Source organism: Balaenoptera acutorostrata, chromosome 7 (assembly GCF_949987535.1).
Source record: "Balaenoptera acutorostrata chromosome 7, mBalAcu1.1, whole genome shotgun sequence".
Taxonomy (NCBI): domain Eukaryota; kingdom Metazoa; phylum Chordata; class Mammalia; order Artiodactyla; family Balaenopteridae; genus Balaenoptera; species Balaenoptera acutorostrata.
Window position 1 is genome coordinate 73,354,635 of NC_080070.1, and position 21,303 is coordinate 73,375,937.

The 21,303-nt window shown below is 35.3% G+C and overlaps 1 protein-coding gene across 11 annotated transcripts in view; it reads left to right on the forward strand.

Annotated features, from left to right (window-relative positions):
• HDAC9 (histone deacetylase 9) overlaps nt 1–21,303 on the forward strand; it is a 572,450-nt gene that overhangs the window by 91,381 nt on the left and 459,766 nt on the right. For 3 of the 11 annotated variants that reach the window (XM_057549719.1, XM_057549725.1, XM_057549722.1), the window contains exons 3-6: nt 2,747–2,988; nt 7,975–8,125; nt 9,184–9,304; nt 11,987–12,108. In XM_057549719.1, the coding sequence (XP_057405702.1) occupies nt 2,747–2,988; nt 7,975–8,125; nt 9,184–9,304; nt 11,987–12,108 (636 nt within the window). Of the gene's footprint in view, nt 1–2,746; nt 2,989–7,974; nt 8,141–9,183; nt 9,311–11,986; nt 12,109–21,303 lie in introns of all 11 variants that reach the window. The other 8 variants (XM_057549720.1, XM_057549726.1, XM_057549723.1 and 5 more) reach the window with 5 other exon arrangements.

Consider the following 21,303-nt stretch of genomic DNA (forward strand, 5'->3'; position numbering starts at 1 on the left):
TCATGTTTTAGAAGACACTGTCCCCCAAACTATGGTTTATTAATAAATTGTTTTCCCATTTTCATTAAACTGACATATACAGCACTGTCAGTGCAAGCTCTTCTGATCTATACATTGAAAAATCACCAGTGTCAACAACCAAGATTGATACCAATTCCCCCACTCCACCCCTACAAGCTGACGCACACACGTGCCTGTACACACACATGCCTGTGTGTACACACAGTTCAGATGATAAGCAAGACATTGTTTCATTTAGTGTTTGAAGCCTTAACTTCTATAGAGAGAATTTATGTTAGGCTTTACTGACTTGCTGAAAATATCTCTTAAATTCGCATGGAATATTAACTTTGTAGTTTCCAACCTGGACTCTTCAAATTTAAGTTACTCAGAGTAGGAGTCACAGCATTAGATACAATTTGTAAAAATACGGAAAAGTAGAAGGGGGAAAATTATTCATATTTCCACCCAAAATACAACTTTCTTTTGTTCTCTAATCTCACCAGTCTTTGCTGGTAGAATTCAGAGACTGATACCATTAAATCTCCAGTAGAATATATGCTCTATGAGGGCTAGAATTTTTTTGTCTTTTTGTTTTACTACCGAACCCAAACATCTAGAATCACCTTGGGAATTTAAGGTTCTCGGTAAATGTACATTGACTAAATTAACTTCTTTTTTAAGAGTTATCATAGGGTATATGTCATTTTTATTATTGTTCTTTCATTTAATGTTGTAACAACATTTTTGATGTTCCCATAAACATTATTTTTAATGATTGCATATTTTTCCATGAAATGGATGTGACATATTTTACTAGACATTTCCTTGTAGTTGGTGATTTCAATTAAAATAATAATACTTCAGTAAACAGTATGACATTGAACTGTTTCTTCCTGTTAGTATTATCTCCTTAAGATATATTCCAAGAGTTGGCAAACCTGAATCAAATGGTAGAAATACTTAATGCCTCTTGACAGATATCACCAAATTGTGATATCACGTATCACTTTTTCAGAAGTTTTAAACCAACTGGCGGTGCCACTTGCAACATATAATTGTCTACTTGGTCATATGTTTACCCTATACAACGGGGTGTTGTACATACACATATGCATATATGTGAATCATATATATGATATTTAATCATTAGAAAATGATGCCTTATTTTTATTTAAAATTTGCATATCTTTACTAGTGAAGGTGGATTTTTTTTTAGTTGTTTGGCTATATTTCTTTGTTTTCTTGTTTCATAATTTTTCTAGACATTTTAGTGTTTCTATTTTCTAATATTTAATAGAAATCATAAACAATTTTATTTTCATACTGGCTCCATATTTTTGTTTGGTTAGCCCCACAGTGTTGATGATTTATTTTAATACACAGGAAATTTCTGTTTTTACATAATTTTTTTAGAAAAAGCATTTATTGAGGGATGTGCTATATGTTGTCAGTCTTTGAGTGGATTATCACATTTAATCCTTTTAACAACTCTGTGTTGTTATTGTTAATGGTAATTATCTCCATTTTGCCTATGAGGGAACTGAGACCCAGAGAACTTAAATAGCACACTCAGGATAAAAGTTACCCTGAGGGTGACACATCCTTTTAAAAGTTATGGGAACAGGCATTTAGATTCTTTTAAAAGATTTTATTTATTATTTATTTATTTTATTTGTTTATTTTTGGCTGCATCGGGTCTTAGTTGTGGCATGCAGGATCTTCGTTGAGGCATGCGGGATCTTTCGTTGCGGCATGTGGGTTCTTCGTTGTGGTGTGTGGGCTTCTCTCTAGTTGTGGCGTGCGGGTTTTCTCTTCTCTAGTTGTGGCACCCAGGCTCCAGGGCACATGGGCTCTGTAGTTTGTAGCACACGGGCTCTAGTTGAGGCACACGAGCTCAGTAGTTGTGGCGCGCGGGTTGCCCCACAGCATGTGGGATCTTAGTTCCTTGACCAGGGATCGAACCCGCGTCCCCTGCATTGTAAGGCGGGTTTTTTACCACTGGACCACCAGGGAAGTCCTAGGCATTTAGATTTAGAGTAGAGGTTGAAAATTGGCAGCCTGAATATCAAAGTCGATTTATAGAAGCATTTTTTTTTTTTTGGTTCCAATAGTTTTTAAATTTTTACAATGATTTAAAATTGAAAATTAGGTGACTTCTGTCTACGCTGGGTCTGTATTTTCTTTCTACTCACCATTTCCCACATTTTAGCATGCATATTTTTACTTTTTCTTTGGTAGGTCCGGTAGCCCTACAAATACATTATTTTTAAAACTTTACTTCTTAAGGAATATATCTTAGAATATATTTTCTGACTCTGATTACAAACAAAAATGTTTGCAAGTGTAAAAATTTAGTTGTGTTAGAAGTTCTCTAATATAACATGGCATCTTTTCCTCAATAGAGTTGCATTTTTTTTGACTTGAATTTGGTAAGTGGTGCAATAGAATAAGTTTTATGAACAACTTTGATATCCGTGAATCTTTGGAGTCATCTCTTTGAAAAATGGATATGTGGAAGATTTCACAGCAGAGTACAAATTTCTGGCTGAAAATTAGCCTGTGGTTCATTTTATCAAGCCTGATATACAGAAGACCTTTTACCATCCTTGTGAAAAAAAGACGAGATTTGTTGATGTAAAATTTGTCTAATGGGGTATAGTGTCTTTCACTTTTCATTTGTTTCCAAGTCAGTGTGCTAATTTTCTGTCCTCTATCATCCATCCTTTTTTTTCCATCTCTCCAGTTGATGTAAAGTCAGAGGTTCCTGTGGGCCTGGAGCCCATCTCGCCTTTAGACCTAAGGACAGACCTCAGGATGATGATGCCCGTGGTGGACCCTGTAGTGCGTGAGAAGCAACTGCAGCAGGAGTTACTCCTCATCCAGCAACAGCAGCAAATCCAGAAGCAGCTCTTGATCGCAGAGTTTCAGAAACAGCATGAGAATTTGACACGGCAGCACCAGGCTCAGCTTCAGGAGCACATCAAGGTAGCAAACGTTTCTTTGTCTCTGACGGTTGACTCAGGGAGCCTGCACCATAACATGGGCATAAGAGGGAACAGTGGAGGGATATTTCACTATGAAAAGATACGGATGCATGGCTGGGAGGAAACTTTGATTGTACTAGTGAAAAACCTGGGTAAGTAAAAGGAATCCTGGCGAAAAACCTGCTTTGCTTCTTGGAGAGGAGCCTCTACCACTCTTTTTTCTGTTAGTTTACAGCATCAATAGTAAGGAATAGTAACTTCCCACCCTTTTTCAGATTCTCTTCTACATGATTTTGTCCATTTGCCCCATCTACTCTCCACCAAGAAGAACGATGAGCCTGGAAAGACCCATTTTATATTTCTAATAAATGTATGGATACCAAGGGGGAAAGGGAGGGGGGGGAGAGGGGGTTATTGGGAGATTGGGGTTGACACATATACACTACTGATACTATGTATAAATAGGTAACTAATGAGAACATACTATATAGCACAGGGAACTCTACCTAATGCACTGTGGTGACCTAAATGGGAAGGAAATCCAAAAAAGAGCCATATATATATATGTATGTATGTATGCATATAGCTGATTCGTTTGGCTGTACAGTAGAAACTAACACAACATTGTAAAGCAACTATACTCCAATAAAAATTAATTTTAAAAAAAGAATCTGCATATACTATTTACCAGAGAGGATAAATTAATCCCTTTATGTGAAGAGAGAGCCTTTTTTTATTTTTGTCTTTGGTCTATAAGTAGATGTTCTGAGTGCTCTATAAGTAGATGTTCTGAGTATGTCCTAATCTTCTTTATGGAAAAGACCTCATAATGTATACATTCAAAATATTAACATAATGAAAAGCTCAACAAAATTGTATATAAAGAAACTGATACATATATTTTCAGTGTTTTTATATAAGTCTAATAGACTGTAGATAAGAATTTATTGAAAGAATTTTGGGAGTAGTTGACAATTTGAGACCCAAGTTGTTTAAATTATTCTAGGAGAAATATGTCCATATCCCACAATTATGTGTGCTGGAGTATTTATTATCAGTGTCTGTGTATCTATTTATTCTCTTGTATCCTCAGAGATAAATATTACTTAAGCTTTATTTGTAAAATGTCTTTCAACTTCTTGACAAAAATAATTAAAACAAAGCTATTTTGGTCTGGCTTAGTAGATGTTTAATTTGAATTTGTTGTGACAGTAATATAAACTAGCAAATATTTGTAATAAGTCCACTTTTATGTCCAACTCCTTCAAAAATGACTTAACTTATGTTAATTTATTAATATAATAAAGTATGTTATATTATTTCATTTTTATTATATTGTATTATAGACACTTGGTTTTTTTTTTTTTGCTTTTACATTTTTTTTAATTTATTTTTTTATACAGCAGGTTCTTCTTAGTCATCCATTTTATACACATCAGTGTATACATGTCAATCCCAATCTCCCAATTCATCACACCACCACCACCACCACCCTGCCACTTTCCCCCCTTGGTGTCCATACGTTTGTTCTCTACATCTGTGTCTCCATTTCTGCCCTGCAGAAATTGATCTTTTCAGGGTAAGAGAGTGTCATGGACATATATACACTACCAAATGTAAAATAGATAGCTAGTGGGAAGCAGCCGCATAGCACAGGGAGATCAGCTCGGTGCTTTGTGACCACCTAGAGGGGTGGGATGGGGAGGGTGGGAGGGAGGGAGATGCAAGAGGGAAGAGAAATGGGAACATATTGTATATGTATAACAGATTCACTTTGTTATAAAGCAGATGCTAACACACTATTGTAAGGCAATTATACTTCAATAAAGATGTTTGAAAAAAAAAAAAGAAATTGATCTTTTACTCACTTGCAAATAAAATACAAGCACATTTATGTGGGGTTAATATAGATAACTAATCTATGTTAATATTATATAATTTTACCACATTGATATTACAGTGTCTGAGAGGGTAAAAATGCTTTTTCTTTCCTATGTTCCTTGTTTTATATTTCCTTAGCCTGGAAGACCTATTTTAACTTATTTTCAGAAAAAGGCTCTTTGATACCTGATATAAAATGTAATATTTTTTTCCTTTAACTAGTGAACTTTACTAAAAGACGCTTACAATATATTGACCCATAAGATACCTTAAAAATAAGAGTGAGGATTTTAAGTCTCATATGGAATCCTGGTTGTATTTTGCAGTATAGGAAACCTTCATTTAGTTTATAGACTTACTTTTGAGTGATTCTGGAACATTTTATTTCAGTTTGACCTTTGAAACAATAATAGTAACAATAATGTCCAGATTTCCTTCTTCATTCATTCTAAGCATGTTAAAATGGCAATGATGAATGAGTAAAATTTATATTCTTCCCCATACTTGAAGGTTTGTTTCATTTTGCTGTGGTATGCAAGTCGTGTTGCCCTGAATATAGGGCGATACTGATAAGTTACAGCTTTAGATAGTTCTTTTCATTTATGTTTGATGCCTTTTGTAGTTATAAAGATCAACATAAAATTTTTTTAAGTAATTAATTGTTTGATGTTACTCAAAAGTTAATAGTAACAAGTAATTGTTACTTTACCCCAAACAACGTAGTATATAGCAGGTTTATTGACACCTAGAAAATATTGGAAAAGGGGAGGGAGAAAAGTGTTTGGAATTATTTTCTGAAGTAATAAGTTGCTTTTTCAGAAACTAAAGTCATACTTAAAATTTCCCTTTAAGTTTAGGAAGTTTCTTTGCTTTAAAATTTTTTAAATTTTATTGTTTTATATTTTTTATGCATAGGACTAAAAGTTGATGCTTTTAACATTCATCTAGATTTTACTTTTATGAGGAAGACACAGCATGATGCTTTACTTATATTAGTGTTTTGAGTCTTTGGCTTCTATAATCATCTGTTGAGTTAGATGCTGTTATCCCATTTTTCCACCTAGTAATCTGAGGCAGAAACACTGTAACTTGCCCAAGGCTACACAGCCAGTAAGTGGGTGCTCCAGGATTTGTAATCTTGCCTCGTCTACCTCCAAAGCTACTACTTCATTCTGCCTCTGTCTTGGACTGGAACATGAAACTGGAGTAGTGAAGTTTTGTTTCTTTTTTTTTTTTTTTTAACCTCATTCCCGCAATCTTTGAGAATAGTAGCTGTGGAAATTAAATCGGGTGCTTTTCTAATTCCTAAGAGAGATTAATATTCAATTCCATTGGGGCTTTGGGTGAAGCAATAAATCAACTTGATCAACCCCAATATCTATATAGAATTAACATTTAAGGCAAAGTTTAAGCAGAATTATGAAATTTTTGGTTAGAATGGAGTATCTAAAAACACCTATTAAGAGACTGGTGGATCAAATCCAAAATGTCAAAGATTATAATTTGAAAAGTAACCAGAAATGCTTCTGGCCATGTCCTTCTGGGACGAGTGAAGCCATCATGCTTGACATGCGGAGTTGGCTTCCTGTTGCTCCACAGTGACTCTGATGCCATTCCATATAACTTTTTATTTTTGTTCTGTTACTGTGCAGTGTAAATATCAGAGTTTTAGGCACCTGTCTCATATAAACAGCAAATTACACTAACTTCATTAGTATTTAGAGTTTAAAATAGTAATAATAAGCAAAATTATTATTGTTCAAACTTACAACTTAAATTTCATATCATTTTGAACATGATGCATGAGGGAGATTATTCCTCTGTCTTTTTTTTTTTTTTTAATAACATACACCCAGCTGTTACTAGTTCTTCTTCTTATTTTTTAAAGGAATTCCTTTATTTTTATTATTTATTTATTTATTTATTTATTTATTTATTTTTGGCTCTGTTGGGTCTTCGTTTCTGTGCGAGGGCTTTCTCCAGTTGCGGCAAGCGGGGGCCACTCTTCATCGCGGTGCACGGGCCTCTCACTATCGCGGCCTCTCTTGTTGCGGAGCACAGGTTCCAGACGCGCAGGCTCAGTAGTTGTGGCTCACGGGCCTAGTTGCTCCGTGGCATGTGGGATCCTCCCAGACCAGGGCTCGAACCCGTGTCCCCTGCATTGGCAGGCAGATTCTCAACCACTGCGCCACCAGGGAAGCCCTCCTCTGTCTTATATATGAGGAACCAATGCTCTGAGTGGCTTAGTAAGTTGTCTAGATCTCGTATCTAGTAATGTCAGAGCCTAGTAGAACTCAGTCTTGAGTTATTCCTCAATGGGCACATTTACGATTATTCCATGTCTATTTCTCAGTCTGAGAGAAAATTGACATCTCAAAATGGTTATTAAGAATGCTTTATATTCATGATGTACATTATGTGGAAGTGAATTCAAGGGATTCAGACAGCCAAACAACAGTGCATCAAAGTGTAGTCTGATGGAAGTGATTTCTTCTTGACCAGTCTCTAATCTGAAGGGTTTTGTGTGCTGAGTGAACTAATTAGACTTTGCTATTTTGAGAGAAGATCTTGTTATGGATATACAGATTGCATTCATCTATTGAAAACCTTCTTGGAAGGTTTTGAAATTTTTAGCCTTCATTTTATTTCAGGTAGATTTCCCCCAAATTAACTCATATCTCACTATTCTATTCAGTTTGATTATGTTCACACAATTTCTCAGGATAAGAAGTGAAGATTTCAGTTGTTTATGTTGCAAGGGAATTGGTAAAACAGACTTCTGGGAAGTTCCTGCCTTTCTTTGCCTGTATCATGTATTTCAGATGCACAAAGAAAAGTTACTCAAGGAACTGAAGAGCTGAGTGAATTTGGTAATATTGTGATAGGATGGCGTAGGTGTTGAAACTACCTAAAAACTTGCTTGTTAATGACCTTAAGACCATTTATGGCATTAGTTGCTTGTCTTTAGATTTCAATAATATACCAAAAAATGGGTAAAATGTAAATACAAATAATTTCCAAAAGCTCATAACCTTTCGATTTTGGTCATTGATGACTATGAAGCCTAAAGAAATTGCACACTCTCATGTCTTTCTCTTCTCGCAAGTTGCAACAGGAACTTCTAGCCATAAAACAGCAACAAGAACTGCTAGAAAAGGAGCAGAAACTGGAGCAGCAGAGGCAAGAACAGGAAGTAGAGAGGCATCGCAGAGAACAGCAGCTTCCTCCTCTCAGAGGCAAAGATAGAGGACGAGAAAGTAAGAGGCACCAGGGTAAAAGATGGATCTCTTCCCTCATCTTTAGCTGATGGTCATTCAGAAAGGAGCCTGATAAAGAGTGGAATTAAACTTGTCAAAATTGTCTGTGTTTAAGTAAAAGAATACATTATGGACCTAAATGTAAAGCTTTGGCATTCACATATCAGCTCTCTGCGTTCAGTCTACAAGCATCTCCAGAAATAAACATAGCATTGTTTGGCAAAGATGCTCATTTCTGTTGCTTTGAGCCTTAAAAATAATGTTATACGAATGTATAACGTAACGTAATGTTATACGAATAATGTTATACGAAGGCAATATAACTATGCCATTGTGTTTAATAATAAACTTACTTGCACATTACTCCACCATACCTTCCTCCTGCTCAAGTAATAATTGCTCTTCAATAAGTCAAGCCTTGTCTCATTTAGTTTTCAAGTACCCAAACTTTGAGAAGATTTAAGGTAGAACTTTTGTTTTAAAAAAAAAAAAAAAAAAAAAAAAAAAGCAACTATCCACAAGAGGGAGACAGATCCAAATAATTCCCCTGTATGAGGTCAGTTCAAAATCAGGTCGTAGCAAGGTTTAAAATGTGATGACTTAAACTGGAATTGTCAGCAATATTTATTTGTTTAATGCTCAAAAGTGCTTTTTTAAAAAGTTTTTGAAGCTAGCAATTCAGAAGAGCTCATTTTAATTTGCTTAATCACTTATATGGTCCCCCAAGATTCTTGACTTTTAAAAAGCAGTGTTCTGTTCCTCAGCAGTATTTTTTAAAGCTTAGGAAAAAATTAGTATTAATTCTGGGAATCCCCTTTCTGCAAAAGCAATTAAAGAAATCATCGAAGGTCTTTTGAAAATTGGCAGTTGAAGCAGTAGTTACAAAATATTACTATGTCATTTTCTAAAGCCTGTTTAGACTCTGGTTTCTTCTTTTAATAGGAAAACTTCATATGCTGTGACGAGTGGTGTTACTTCTTAATTTTTGCTAAATATTCCAGAGGCTTGAAAGGACAGAACTGCAAATCACCATCTGTTTCTGTATGTGTGTGTTTCAGGGGCAGTGGCAAGTACAGAAGTAAAGCAGAAGCTTCAAGAATTCCTGTTGAGTAAATCAGCAACAAAAGACACTCCAACTAATGGAAAAAATCATTCCGTGAGCCGCCATCCCAAGCTCTGGTACACGTATGTTCAGTGTTTGGCTTTTTTCATTCCCAGGGGTAAAGATCACAGGTTCTCAATTCAGCCAACCTGGGCACAAATCTCTGGCCTGCCAAGTTCTCAGCTATAAGGCCGTGGGCAAGCTTCTCAAATTCTCCAAGGCTCAGGTTTTTACTCTGTAAAAAGAGGACGATAATAGTACCTGCCCTCTAGGGTTTCTGGGAAGGTCCTGTGAAACAATGTGGTAAAGTATATAACAGAGCCTAGCTCTTAAATAAATGTTAGCAAGTATCATCTTGAGGGCTAGAAAGTATTATACATGTTCTTTGCCAAATGAATAACTGACAAATGTAGGGTGGGGCATAGAAATTAATTCATATTTTGCATTTTTCTATTCTCAGATGGTGCATCTGATATCTTTACAATAATTTCTGAAGATTTGGCTGGTTGAGATTTTATTTTACTTGGCTTGAAATAAGATGGAGATCTGAATTATTTTTAAAAGTCCAGAAGATTTTTGACTTAATTTAAAAAAAAAGAAAGAAAGAAGAGTAACTGATATATCTAAGGCTTCAGTGACAAGTTTACCCGTGCCCACCTCATATCATTTCTTCCCACCCTGTAAAATGAGAGTAGATTGGCTTTTAACACACACGCTGACAACATAACATACTGCGGTATTACAGTTTTTTATGCAACCATCTTTCACCAAGTCTAGTAAAGAGATACTGTGCAACACACAATTCTTCTTTCTGTAAAGTATGAAGGAGGTGATATTTTTAAAAAATCAGGAGAAGAACTGATGGGCAAAGCATATTTGGATAATAGACTAACAGATCATAGTTTCATCTCATATTTTAAAAATATGTTTAGGATTTTACACTTACATATTTTTTAATCACATGATAAGGATAAGAGAGTAAAAACTTGATTATTTGATGCTCTGTTACATTGACATTTCAAGCATGCCAGGAGTTCTATTTAAAGAGTTATTGTTCTTATAATTCTATCTTACAAGTATCTTCCCTTCTCTGCATCCAAAAAAAAAGATGAGGCAGATTCCAGAATGCTATATAAATATTTTTTAATGGTTTACATAATTTCTATCATGCATGTCAATTGACTTGAGAAACCAATCCCTGAAGAAAATTTTCACGTGTTCAATCAACATCAAAAAGTATTGAAAAAGAAATTCTGTTTTATTACCTAAAATTACATACATAATTTATAACTAACTCATGTTCCTTCTAAGTTAAAACCTGTTTTAAGAAAAGATAATACCTTTTTTTTTCTTCTTAAGTGGAAACAACTACATGCAAACAACTTGTCAGCTGAAAATTCTTTAGCTGTTCCCTTGGGTATATTCGACATGGCTCTCAAATGTTACTTAGGAATCCTTTTTTTTGTACTGAACTGAACTTCAGTAGGGTCCAACTCCTGGACAGCCATAAGTCATTAATTTATGAAATCTGAACTTAATACTTTTTGCCAGTTACGGCTAGATAAAATATCCTTACACCAGGTAATTCTTGAGAATGTTGATTCAAATAAATAATATTGGTAGAATCATCATGGTGGTGATACTATGCCCTATCTATGTTTTCTCCATATATAATGATTATAGATGTTTATATCCACTGGGTAATCTATGTTCAGTCCTAAGCTATTCTCCAGTAGCACAATTGCATCTCTTTTACTGTATTAATGCAGGAAAGACCAAAGATTTTAAAAGGTCAGGTTCATATTGAAGAAGGATGTGTCTCCAGTCTTTACCTTGAAACCTTTATTTTTTTTTTTATTTTTTTTTTGAAGAAAACAAAACTTTATTTTCTAAAAACGCTTTCATATCTAAATTGTTAAAGGTATTCTTCTTTAGAACATGAAGCAAAAGCCAGAACACTGAATGACAAAAATTAAATGCTTATTTAATTAGTTATTTAAATAAACACTGATTTGGCAAAAATTTAATTAAAGGGAATAGTTGCTTGTACATACACATAATATTTATTTCTGATAATTCTATAGTGATATAATCAGTAAAATAATACTCATAATTCCATTTTTGCTAGATCATTTTTTAATGAAAGGAATTCAATAAAACATTTTACATTCAGTACTTAAATTTATTTTCACAGTATCAAGTATAATAAGTTTTACTTGTTTACTAACTGTAGTGGCTTGAATAGTATTCCCCAAAAGAGAAGTTTGGAGACCTGTGGCTATATGCACGGTACTGTCTCTCCAGTAGAAAGGCGCCCTCATGTACTCTCATGTACTACCTAGCAGTTTTTTTTAAATGAAGTCCTTCTGTATGTTTACTTTTACCTTGGTTGTTCTACATTGTTGACTAAAAAGGATTCGGATGATGACTTTCCCACTAATATGGCTCTTAAGAAAACATACACAATAATCTCAGATGTCAAATCTCAGGCTCTGGGTAAATTCTCTCCTTTAGTGACGCAAACTTTTCTATGTGACTGTGTGACCAAACACACAGTGGGCATTCTTGGGCATCCTGCATCATTCCATAACATACTGCTAAATTGAACTTCGTTACATGAGGCTGTGGTTTGTACACACTGAAAAGAAAGAACATAAACACAGCTGAGACATGTGTTACAGCATGTGCAACCGATTATTGCTGACCAATGTGCAGTAAAAACTCAAGGGGAAGTGGTGAACCCTCTTTTTCTTTTGTAGGGCTGCCCACCACACGTCATTGGATCAAAGCTCTCCACCCCTGAGTGGAACGTCTCCATCCTACAAATACACATTACCAGGAGCACAAGATGCAAAGGATGATTTCCCTCTTCGAAAAACTGGTAAGTCAGTTCCACAAGAAGACTCCACTTGCTCTTCCATGACCTTCCTGCAGCTTTATTTTGCCATACCTGTAGGGGAGCGTCGAAGGATTTGAATCATAGCTGTCAGGCTCTCTCCACCTCTGCCCTCAGCATAAGCAGACGCGCGCGCACACACACTCCTATTTCTGCGTCAGTTCATTCAGTATATTATCAAAGTAGCTTTTTTAATTTAAAGGTTAGTCACATTTGGGTTTTAGACAAATTATTTTCTTATTAGCAATAAAGAGAAGAATTAAAGAAAATAGAAATTTGATTTCTCAGAAAATTTCAATCTTCTCCGTTAATGAGGACCTCTGTAATTTCCTCCATTTCTCTGATTTTCTTTTGAGCCTCAGCCATTTACTACAAAAATGGAAATAACAATCTTTTCCTCCCACTTTTAAAAACCTTAAATTTTGATTGTTTACTAAAACAGGTAAGGCCAAGGCTAGCTCCTGAGTAAGTGACTTGCCTAGTGTCTCACAGATTATAGGAGAACTCGTGGTGAAGCTTTGTAGCTAATAATCTCATGTTATTGTATTAAAATTTGCTTAGGGGAACTGGGACAATGAATCTGTAATAAATTTGGAATTTAGTAAACAGCTCTATGACTTTACAGTCTGTGTTTGTTTTCCCATATTCCTTTTTAGCCCTCTGGTATGTGCATATTTTATGTGTTACATGCTCTTACCTCTATAATAAATATATTTAAATTTTAGCTAGGTAGAAGCATAAATAGCAGTTGTATACATTATGTTCTAAATCTTTTGAGATTTTCTAACTATAGTTCTTTAGAGGAAGTTGTAAATTTAAAAAAATTTTATAACCACAATTGATGTGAAAAGATATTCAGAGCAGAGAGTTTGGTCCATTGTATTTTACTCAGATCTACTTGAAGAACTATAGATCTGTGTAATTTGTATATAAAATCTACAGAGTGAAAATGATTTCCAATAATTATATTCATTTTTCCAAGCAATTTTGAATAATTAAAATGGATATAGATTGTAAAAACACGTGCTGAAGCTATTTTCTGTCTTATAATTTACTTCTAGCATAATGAAGATTTAAAAATAAAATCAATCATGAGTAAGAATTTATTCTATCATCTAGCCCGTATTGTACCAGGCACTGAGGAAGGATGGCCAAGTATTGTAAAGCAATTTGTGCCTTTTTATTTTAATAGCCGAAAGATGTTCACATTTCTACTATAAGATATCAGATATAGTAAAATACTTCAATGGAAGGCTATGCAAAGGAAAGAGTGAGTTTTATGTATTGCATGAGAATTTCACACTCTTATCTACAAATCAGATTGCCTTTCATGTAAATAAACTTCTCTGGGATAAAAGGAACAAAGCAAAGAGTGAGCCTCCACATATTTCTAAAACATGGCATATAGTTTATGAAAATTGATCCATAAAGGACATGGGTTTTAGAGTGCGGGGACTTTGATCTGCAGCCTTGACATTTAGTTGCACCAATGGCATGTGTAGGAACTATTGACAGAGATTATGTGAATATTGCCCCAGGTCTTAGGGCAGTGACTGGCATTCAAGAGCCTAAGGAGTCACTAAAAGGAAAGAAAACACAAGTCCCCTTATGGCAGGAGGTTACTGATGAGTGATATAGTTACATTTAGGGAGAAAGACTTCTACCCTGCTGTGCACATAGCCTTTGAATATATTCTTACCACTGGGAGATTGAAAACTGACTGCAGAAGTGACACTGAGTTTGAAAAGTAGTGGCATTTGGAACCAGTAAGCATCCAGAAAGCAAATTTGATCTTTTTCAATACTTAAGGACAAGTACTAAAAACCCATACTTTTGTGTCCCACTGTTTCCATGAGAACGGCTTAGGATTTTTCCTCTGAAGAATGAATAGCAAGCTGTTAATTTATTCTTGTAGAATTTCTCAGTCCACAACACAATTCAAAGAGAAATCCTGCTTATCATATACCTTACAAAATTTAATTCAAATCTGTACTAATATGAAACTCATCTTCTGTATCTCTTTATGTGATATGTAATAATAGTGAAAAGGTACAGCCCTTGTCTTTTCTAGTGGTGTATTTTCTGTATTTGCCCATTACGTTAAGTTTCTTCCCTTTATATCGAATATCTGATATTTATGAAGTGTCAGGCTGCTGATCTGTAAAACCAAACATTTTCAAGCATTGTACCAATAAAGTGCTTGAACAGCCATTAATACTTTTATATCTCTATAGGGGTTTCAAAATATTCCTTATTTCAATTCCTATTGTCTAAGAAAAGTATGATATAATTAAATACAGATGTTTTCTACACATCTAAATACTTAGAGATACCCCTCATTAATTACAAATAGGTGAAACTCTTCAAACTTTTATAAATATAATCCATTTAGTATATTTCCAGTGCACGTTGAGAAAGTTTAGATGTATATTTGCACTAAATAGAAGAGCATTGAAATATAGGCAAATAATTTTTACTTCAGCATTTGTTGTATTTTAGTGACTCAATAGTTATTACAAAAAAGTAAACAATAAAATACTATCATAGTTAAACTTATGTGATAATTAGGGAAACTGTATAAGATAATTTTCAAGTAAAGCTTTATCATATTAAATGAAATCTAGAGGAGTGGCATTGATCATATAATATAAATACCAGTACAGCCGTAATAGAGTGTAGCTTTTCTATTGGGCCCTGATTATCACTCTCTGAGGTCTACTTGAATTTCATTGAATTCAATCTTAGATTTAAAAGAAGTTTTTAAATGGATTCTATCTTTTGATCTGCATATAATACTAAATACTTTCAATTTCTTTTTAACCTATGTCAGTACTGAATTGCCAATATGCATTAGCAAGATTTACGGGAGTAAAGCTGGAACCAAAGTAAGAAAAGTTCTAATGACCTTAAAATGATTAAAGTGGCCCCAGGGGTGTTCCCTAAGCAGTGAGCAGAATTTGGAACCTCTCGTGACCTCTTAGGACTCAGACAGTGACAGCCTAGGAACAGTCAACCATAGAAGTCTCATTTGCCTGCAGAAATCTGACCTTTGTCATGCAAAGTGGACCTTTACTTCCTTCCCCTAAGGAGAATCATAGTTGCTCATAGCATTTGGGCTTTTTGGAAACCTCAGAATAATATGAATAGTTACCTCTAATCAGGCCCATTCCGAATTCACTTTTCTTTTAAATGTAAGTATTGAGAGTCTTTTGCTCCTTTTATAACAATGAATGAACGTCAAAGGCTTTCATAATTGGTTCTGAAGTTAAGAATAAAATAATTTTTAAAATTTTTTTATTTATTGCCCACACTTAAAGTAACACTTCCTTTTAGAATTACCCTCTGTGATTGCTTTTGTTCCATAACACAAGAATTTGTTGATTGTGAAATTTGGATTATTTTACTGAACTTTAGGTTTTGGCTGCAAATTCTATCATGCTGTAGTAGGTGATTTTTTTTCTCTAATATAATGCTCTGTGGGACTGATAATAAACTATAAAATAGAGAAAGGAAGCTTCTGGGTCTGGGTACTTTTGAAATAGTACATATTTCTCACAAAGATGCTGCATATGTGGTGACTTTGAACTGACCTCCAAAACCATTTGAATTGGATTCTGTTACAATGAGTGTGTGTGTGCATATGTTTCATAAAATATTATGGTAAAACATTCTAGAGGTTTTATGCTCCATTGTATTATTGGGGTCTTACCCAGTGAACTTTGCCTTTCTTTGAGTGTTACGGTCTTTCCATTTAATACTTCTGAACAAAGTGAGCTGGCTGGCTAGATTCACCTCTTATAGAGCACAAGCCATGTAAAGCTACAGCTTGGCTTGGGCTAATAGGACTGTTCCCGCCCCACTGAAATATTCATTCTAATGGTCAGCAACACTAGAATAGGACTCAAAGATGGAAGGGGTCCAAACATAAGTTAAGGTTTTAGAAGGCCAATGTCATTTTCCACACTGAGTAATTGGAAGGAAGGCGGAGATGAGATATATAACTTTATACATCTCCCTCAGTATAGCAGTTAGAAGTTATGTTGTGATACCTTGGTGACTTTTTCAAGTTATTATAATCCAGAATTAGTACAAGGAGATTTTTAAACAATGTTTTAAAATCTCTCTTGCTCTCTCTCTCTCTCTCTCTGTCTGTCTCTCTCTCTCTCTAGCTCTGTGTCTTTCTCATAATACACAATCACACATGCATGTGTACACATGGACATGCACACACATTTCTGCACAGACAGCACTAAGATAGCACTTACGTTTATAAAAATATTCACTCAGAATTTTATTCCAGATTGACCAAAACTGGAGTATCTTTATATATCTTAGTACTCGATCTTAGTTCCATTGTAGTGTCTCTTCTTGCTTAAAATTATTGAAATGTAATCTTTGTAATAGGTCTTACACTAGTTTTCCCAGAATTGAGAAGCAATGTGGCGCAGTCACACAGGCTTTGAATCTACCTACCAGCTTGAAATCTGGATCCTCAATCTTGGGAAATTTACTTAACCTCTTTAGGTTGTGATTCTCTCATCTGTAAAATGGGAATAATTTTTGTACTTGGTTCATTCAGTTATTTTGAGGATTCGGTTAAGTAATGTATGTCATGCACTTAGGATCATACCTAGGACTTAGGAAGGGCTTAGTAAATCTTAACTTTGCGTTTCTAGTTGATAAGGAATTGAGTTTCATTTATTTTCATCAGTGAAAACTAAATTGCTTATTGTTGTGGAAAGTCTTTTCAAGGACTTGTATTCTGCCACCTTATTGATAAAATGAGAAAACTGAGGAGCAAGTGATAAACATTTTCACGTTAAGCTATCTGCCGCTTGCAATGCTAATCTCAAGATGGGAATAAAGGGCTTTGTTAATTTTGCATATTTGCTGGCATTTGGGAGCATAGTATGGTGTCAAAAAGTAGCAGCAGATTTGTTTCTTTCCTTTACCATAGGAGGAGCTCTTATTAATGCTCCGTCCTCACTAGAGCCAGAGTTTTAATTTCTGCCGTTGACTTCATTTTAAAATCAATAGACTTTAATTTTTAGAACCGTTTTAGATTTACAGAAAAATTGACCCATAGTATAGACGGTTCCCATATTACTCTTCCCTCTCTGCTGTAGTCTCTGCTCTTGTTAACATCTTGCATTAGTGTGGTACATTTGATACAATTAATGAATGACTATCAATACATTATTATGAATGTAACCCATAATTTACATTAAGGTTTACTCTGTGTGTTGTAACGTTCTATTGATTTTTACAAATGTATATGTCATACCGTGTACCCACCATTACAATATAATGCAGAATAGTTTCATGGCCCTAAAAATCCTCTGTGCTCCATCTGTTCATCCGTCCTTCCATCAACCCCTGGTAACCACTTATATTTTTACTGTCTCTATGGTTTTGCCTTCTGCAGAATGTCATATATTTGGAATCATATAGTATGTAGCCTTTTCAGACTAGCTTCTTTCACTTGGCACTATGCATTTAAGATCCCTCCATGTCTTTCTGTGGCTTGAAAGCTCTTTTTAGCACTGAATAATACTGCATTATATGGGAGAGGCCACAGCTTGTTTAACCGTTTACCTATTGAAAGGTATCTTGGTTCCTTCCAAGTTTTGACAATTATGAATAAAGTGGCCCTAAACATTCACATGTAGGTTTTTGTGTGGATGTAGGTTTTCAGCTCAATTAGGTAAAAGCCTAGGAGTGCAATAGCTGGATTTTATGGTGAGACTATGTTCAGTTTTGTAAGACACTGCCAAACTGTCTTCCAAAGTGGCTGTACCATTTTGTATGCCCACCAGCAGTGGATCAGAGTTCCTGTTGCTCCACATTCTCACGAGCACTTTGTATTTTCAGTTTAGTGTTCTGGATTTTAACCATTCTAGTAGGTATATAATGGTTTCTCATAATGGTTTTAATTTGTAATTTCCCAGTGTTAGCATGGTATATCTTTCTTCATCCCTTTACTTTTTTTTTTTTAATTTATTTTATTTGTTTATTTATGGCTGTGTTGTGTCTTCATTTCTGTGCGAGGGCTTTCTCCAGTTGCGGCAAGCGGGGACCACTCTTCATCGCGATGCGCGGGCCTCTCACTATCGCGGCCTCTCTTGTTGCGGAGCACAGGCTCCAGACGCGCAGGCTCAGTAGTTGGGGCTCACGGGCCTAGTTGCTCCGCGGCATGTGGGATCTTCCCAGACCAGGGCTCGAACCCGTGTCCCCTGCATTGGCAGGCAGATTCTCAACCACTGCGCCACCAGGGAAGCCCCCATCCCTTTACTTTTAATCTGTGTCTTTATATTTTAAATGGTTTTCTCATAGACAACATATAGTTGTATCTTTTTTTTCTTAACTCACTTTGACAGTCTCTTTTAATTAGTGTATTAGACCAGTCACATTTAAAGTGGTAATGGATATAGTTAGATCAATGTCTACCATGTTTGTAACTGTTTTCTCATCATTGTACTTACTCTTTTTTTTTTTTTTTTAATCTTCCCTTCTTTTTCTGCCTTCTCTGGTTTTAACTGAGCATTGTATATGATTCCATGTTCTCTACTGTCTTAGCATACCAGTTGTACCTCTTTTAAATAAATTTCTGTGGCGGTTTCCTTAGAGTTTGAAGTGCACATTTGTAGCAAATCTATACCCACTTTCAAATCACACTATACTGCTTAATGGGTATAGGTACTTTATAACAGAGTATTCTCAATTCCTCTCTTCCATCTTTTATAATTTTGCTGTCATTAACTTCACTTTCCCATAGTGATATTCTTATTTTGAATAGTCAATTAGTCAATTAAAAATAAAAAAAATAAAACATTTCATTTTACCTTCATTTATTTCTTCCTTTATACAGCTCTGAGTTTCTGATTTACATCCTTTTTTTTTCTTGCTAAAGAACTTTTTAAAATATTTCTTGCAAGGCAGGTCTACTGGCAACAAATTTCCTTAGTTTTTGTTTGTCTGAGAGTTTTTATTTCTCTTTCATGTTTAACAGATAATTGCACTGAATACAGAATTCTAGGTTGCTGGGGTTATTTCTTGCAACACTTTAAACACTTCACTCGCTTCTTGCTTGCATGGTTTCTGACAAGAAATTTGCTTCAGTTCGTATCATTGTTACTTTATAGGCAAGATGCTTTCTCATATCTTCTGGTTTCTCTTAAGATATTCTTTGTCTTTGGTTTTCTGCTGTTTGAATATGATGTGCCCAGGTGTCCAGTTTTGGTATGTATCCTGTTTCATGTTCCCTGAGATTCCTGTATCTGTGAATTCCAGCCATTATTCAAGCAGTCTTCTGCTTCGTTCTTCCGTGTTATTCTGGGTTTCCCATCATGCAAGTGTTAACATCTTTTGTAACTGTCCCAGATTGGGGGAGCATTTTGTTCTTTTTGTCATTCTTTTATTCTTTGCCCTTCAGCTTCAGGAGTTTCTGTTGACAGGTTTTCAAGGTCACTGGTTCTTTCCTCAGTCTTGTCCAGTCTATTAATGAGCCCATCAAAGACATTCTTCATTCTGTGCTTTTGATTTCAGGCATTTCCTTTTGGTGGTTTCTTAGTGTTTCCACCTCTCTGCTTACAGTTACTCATGTGTTCTTGCATGTTGTCAACTTTTTCCATTAGAGCCCTTAACATTTTACTCATAGTTATTTTAAGTTCTCTGTCTGACAATTCTGAAATCTTTGTCGTAACTGAATCTAGTCTGATGCTTACTTTGTCTCTTCAGACTGTTTTCTCTTGCTTTTTGGCATGCTTTCCAACTTTTTGTTGAAAGCTGGACGTGGTCTATTAGAAAACAGAGATTGATGGGTTAAGCTTGTGGTGTGAGATTTTATGTTAATGTGGCTGGAACTGGGCTGTGTTTAACATTTGCATAGCTGTAGGTGCCAGAGGCTTTAGTTTCCTCTAGTTTCCTTGGTTACTGTTTGTTTGTTTGTTTTGTTTGTTTTTGTTTTTTTCTTCCCCTGTTTTGGGGTTTCCCTAAGAACTCCTTCATAAGCAGTGTCTTGCAGCTCTCGCATTTGCAATCCACAGTTATTATACTGGAACCCTGTTAAAATGGTGGTAAGACATTGGGGAGAGACAGTGTTCTATAATCTTATAATTAAATCTCAGGTTTTTTTTTAGTGGAACCTGAGTTTGTGGTCTGTGACCTCCAGAGCTGTTTCTTAGCTTCTTTTTTTCAATCTTTCACTTAATAAGTGAGATAGGAAAGGTAGAAGAGACTGCGGTTGGCTAATTGCCCTACCCTCCAGGTCAAATAAAGTTCTGGTAAAATATTTTCCTTTGGAAGGCAGGTTTTGTTACGTAGAATGCTCTAGGTATATTTGAAAATTGTACTTTTCTCCTGGTGTATTTCAGAATGACTGCTTTTCTCTCCTCCTACACCTCTACTCCCTACCATCACTTATACAGGAGGGGATTCTTCACTGATCTTCACTGAGAGAACCTGGTCGGGTTCTTGTAAGTCAAACCTGTGAATGTGTACAGGCCCTCCCCTGAGATTGGGCCCCTGGAATTTTTAACTCTCAAGCTAGTCCACACTCAGGCTCCAGCAACTCATCAAAATTAACATCTAAGTGTTCCTACCGGTTTCTGGCTCCAGTGGCTTCTGTTCTCAGTAAGTTGATCTCAGCTGTGATTGTCAGTATTTTTCTGTCTCTCCAGATTTTGGAGTGGCGGTTTGCTCTGAGACCTCAATTCTCTGATGAATCTAAGAAAATCGCTTTGATTTTTAATTTGCTCAGCTTTCTTCTTGTGGTGAGGATGGCAGTGAAGATTTCCAAGCTTTTTAGGTGTTGGAATTGATACCAAGTCAGCCACTGACTTTTAAACCGGTAAAATACTTTCAAAAAATTTTAAAAACACAACTTTACAACTTTTTGAAGTGACAGATTCATATTTAAGCAATAAAATTCTTACCAATTAATTATAATCGATTTTTATAAGATTATAAGTCATCAACGATTGACTCTCCTTCTGTTCAGTGTGATCATGACTAACAAATCCATGTGCTAAAAATACTATGACAGAGAGAGGATAGACTGAAATAATTTTAAATCACATTTTGGAAGGAAGGCAATACTTTGTGTTAAAGTCTTTGCCTAATGATTCATTCTATGGTATTTTATTCTGTGCCCTCTTCTATATGTCCTCTTTCTCTTCTCCT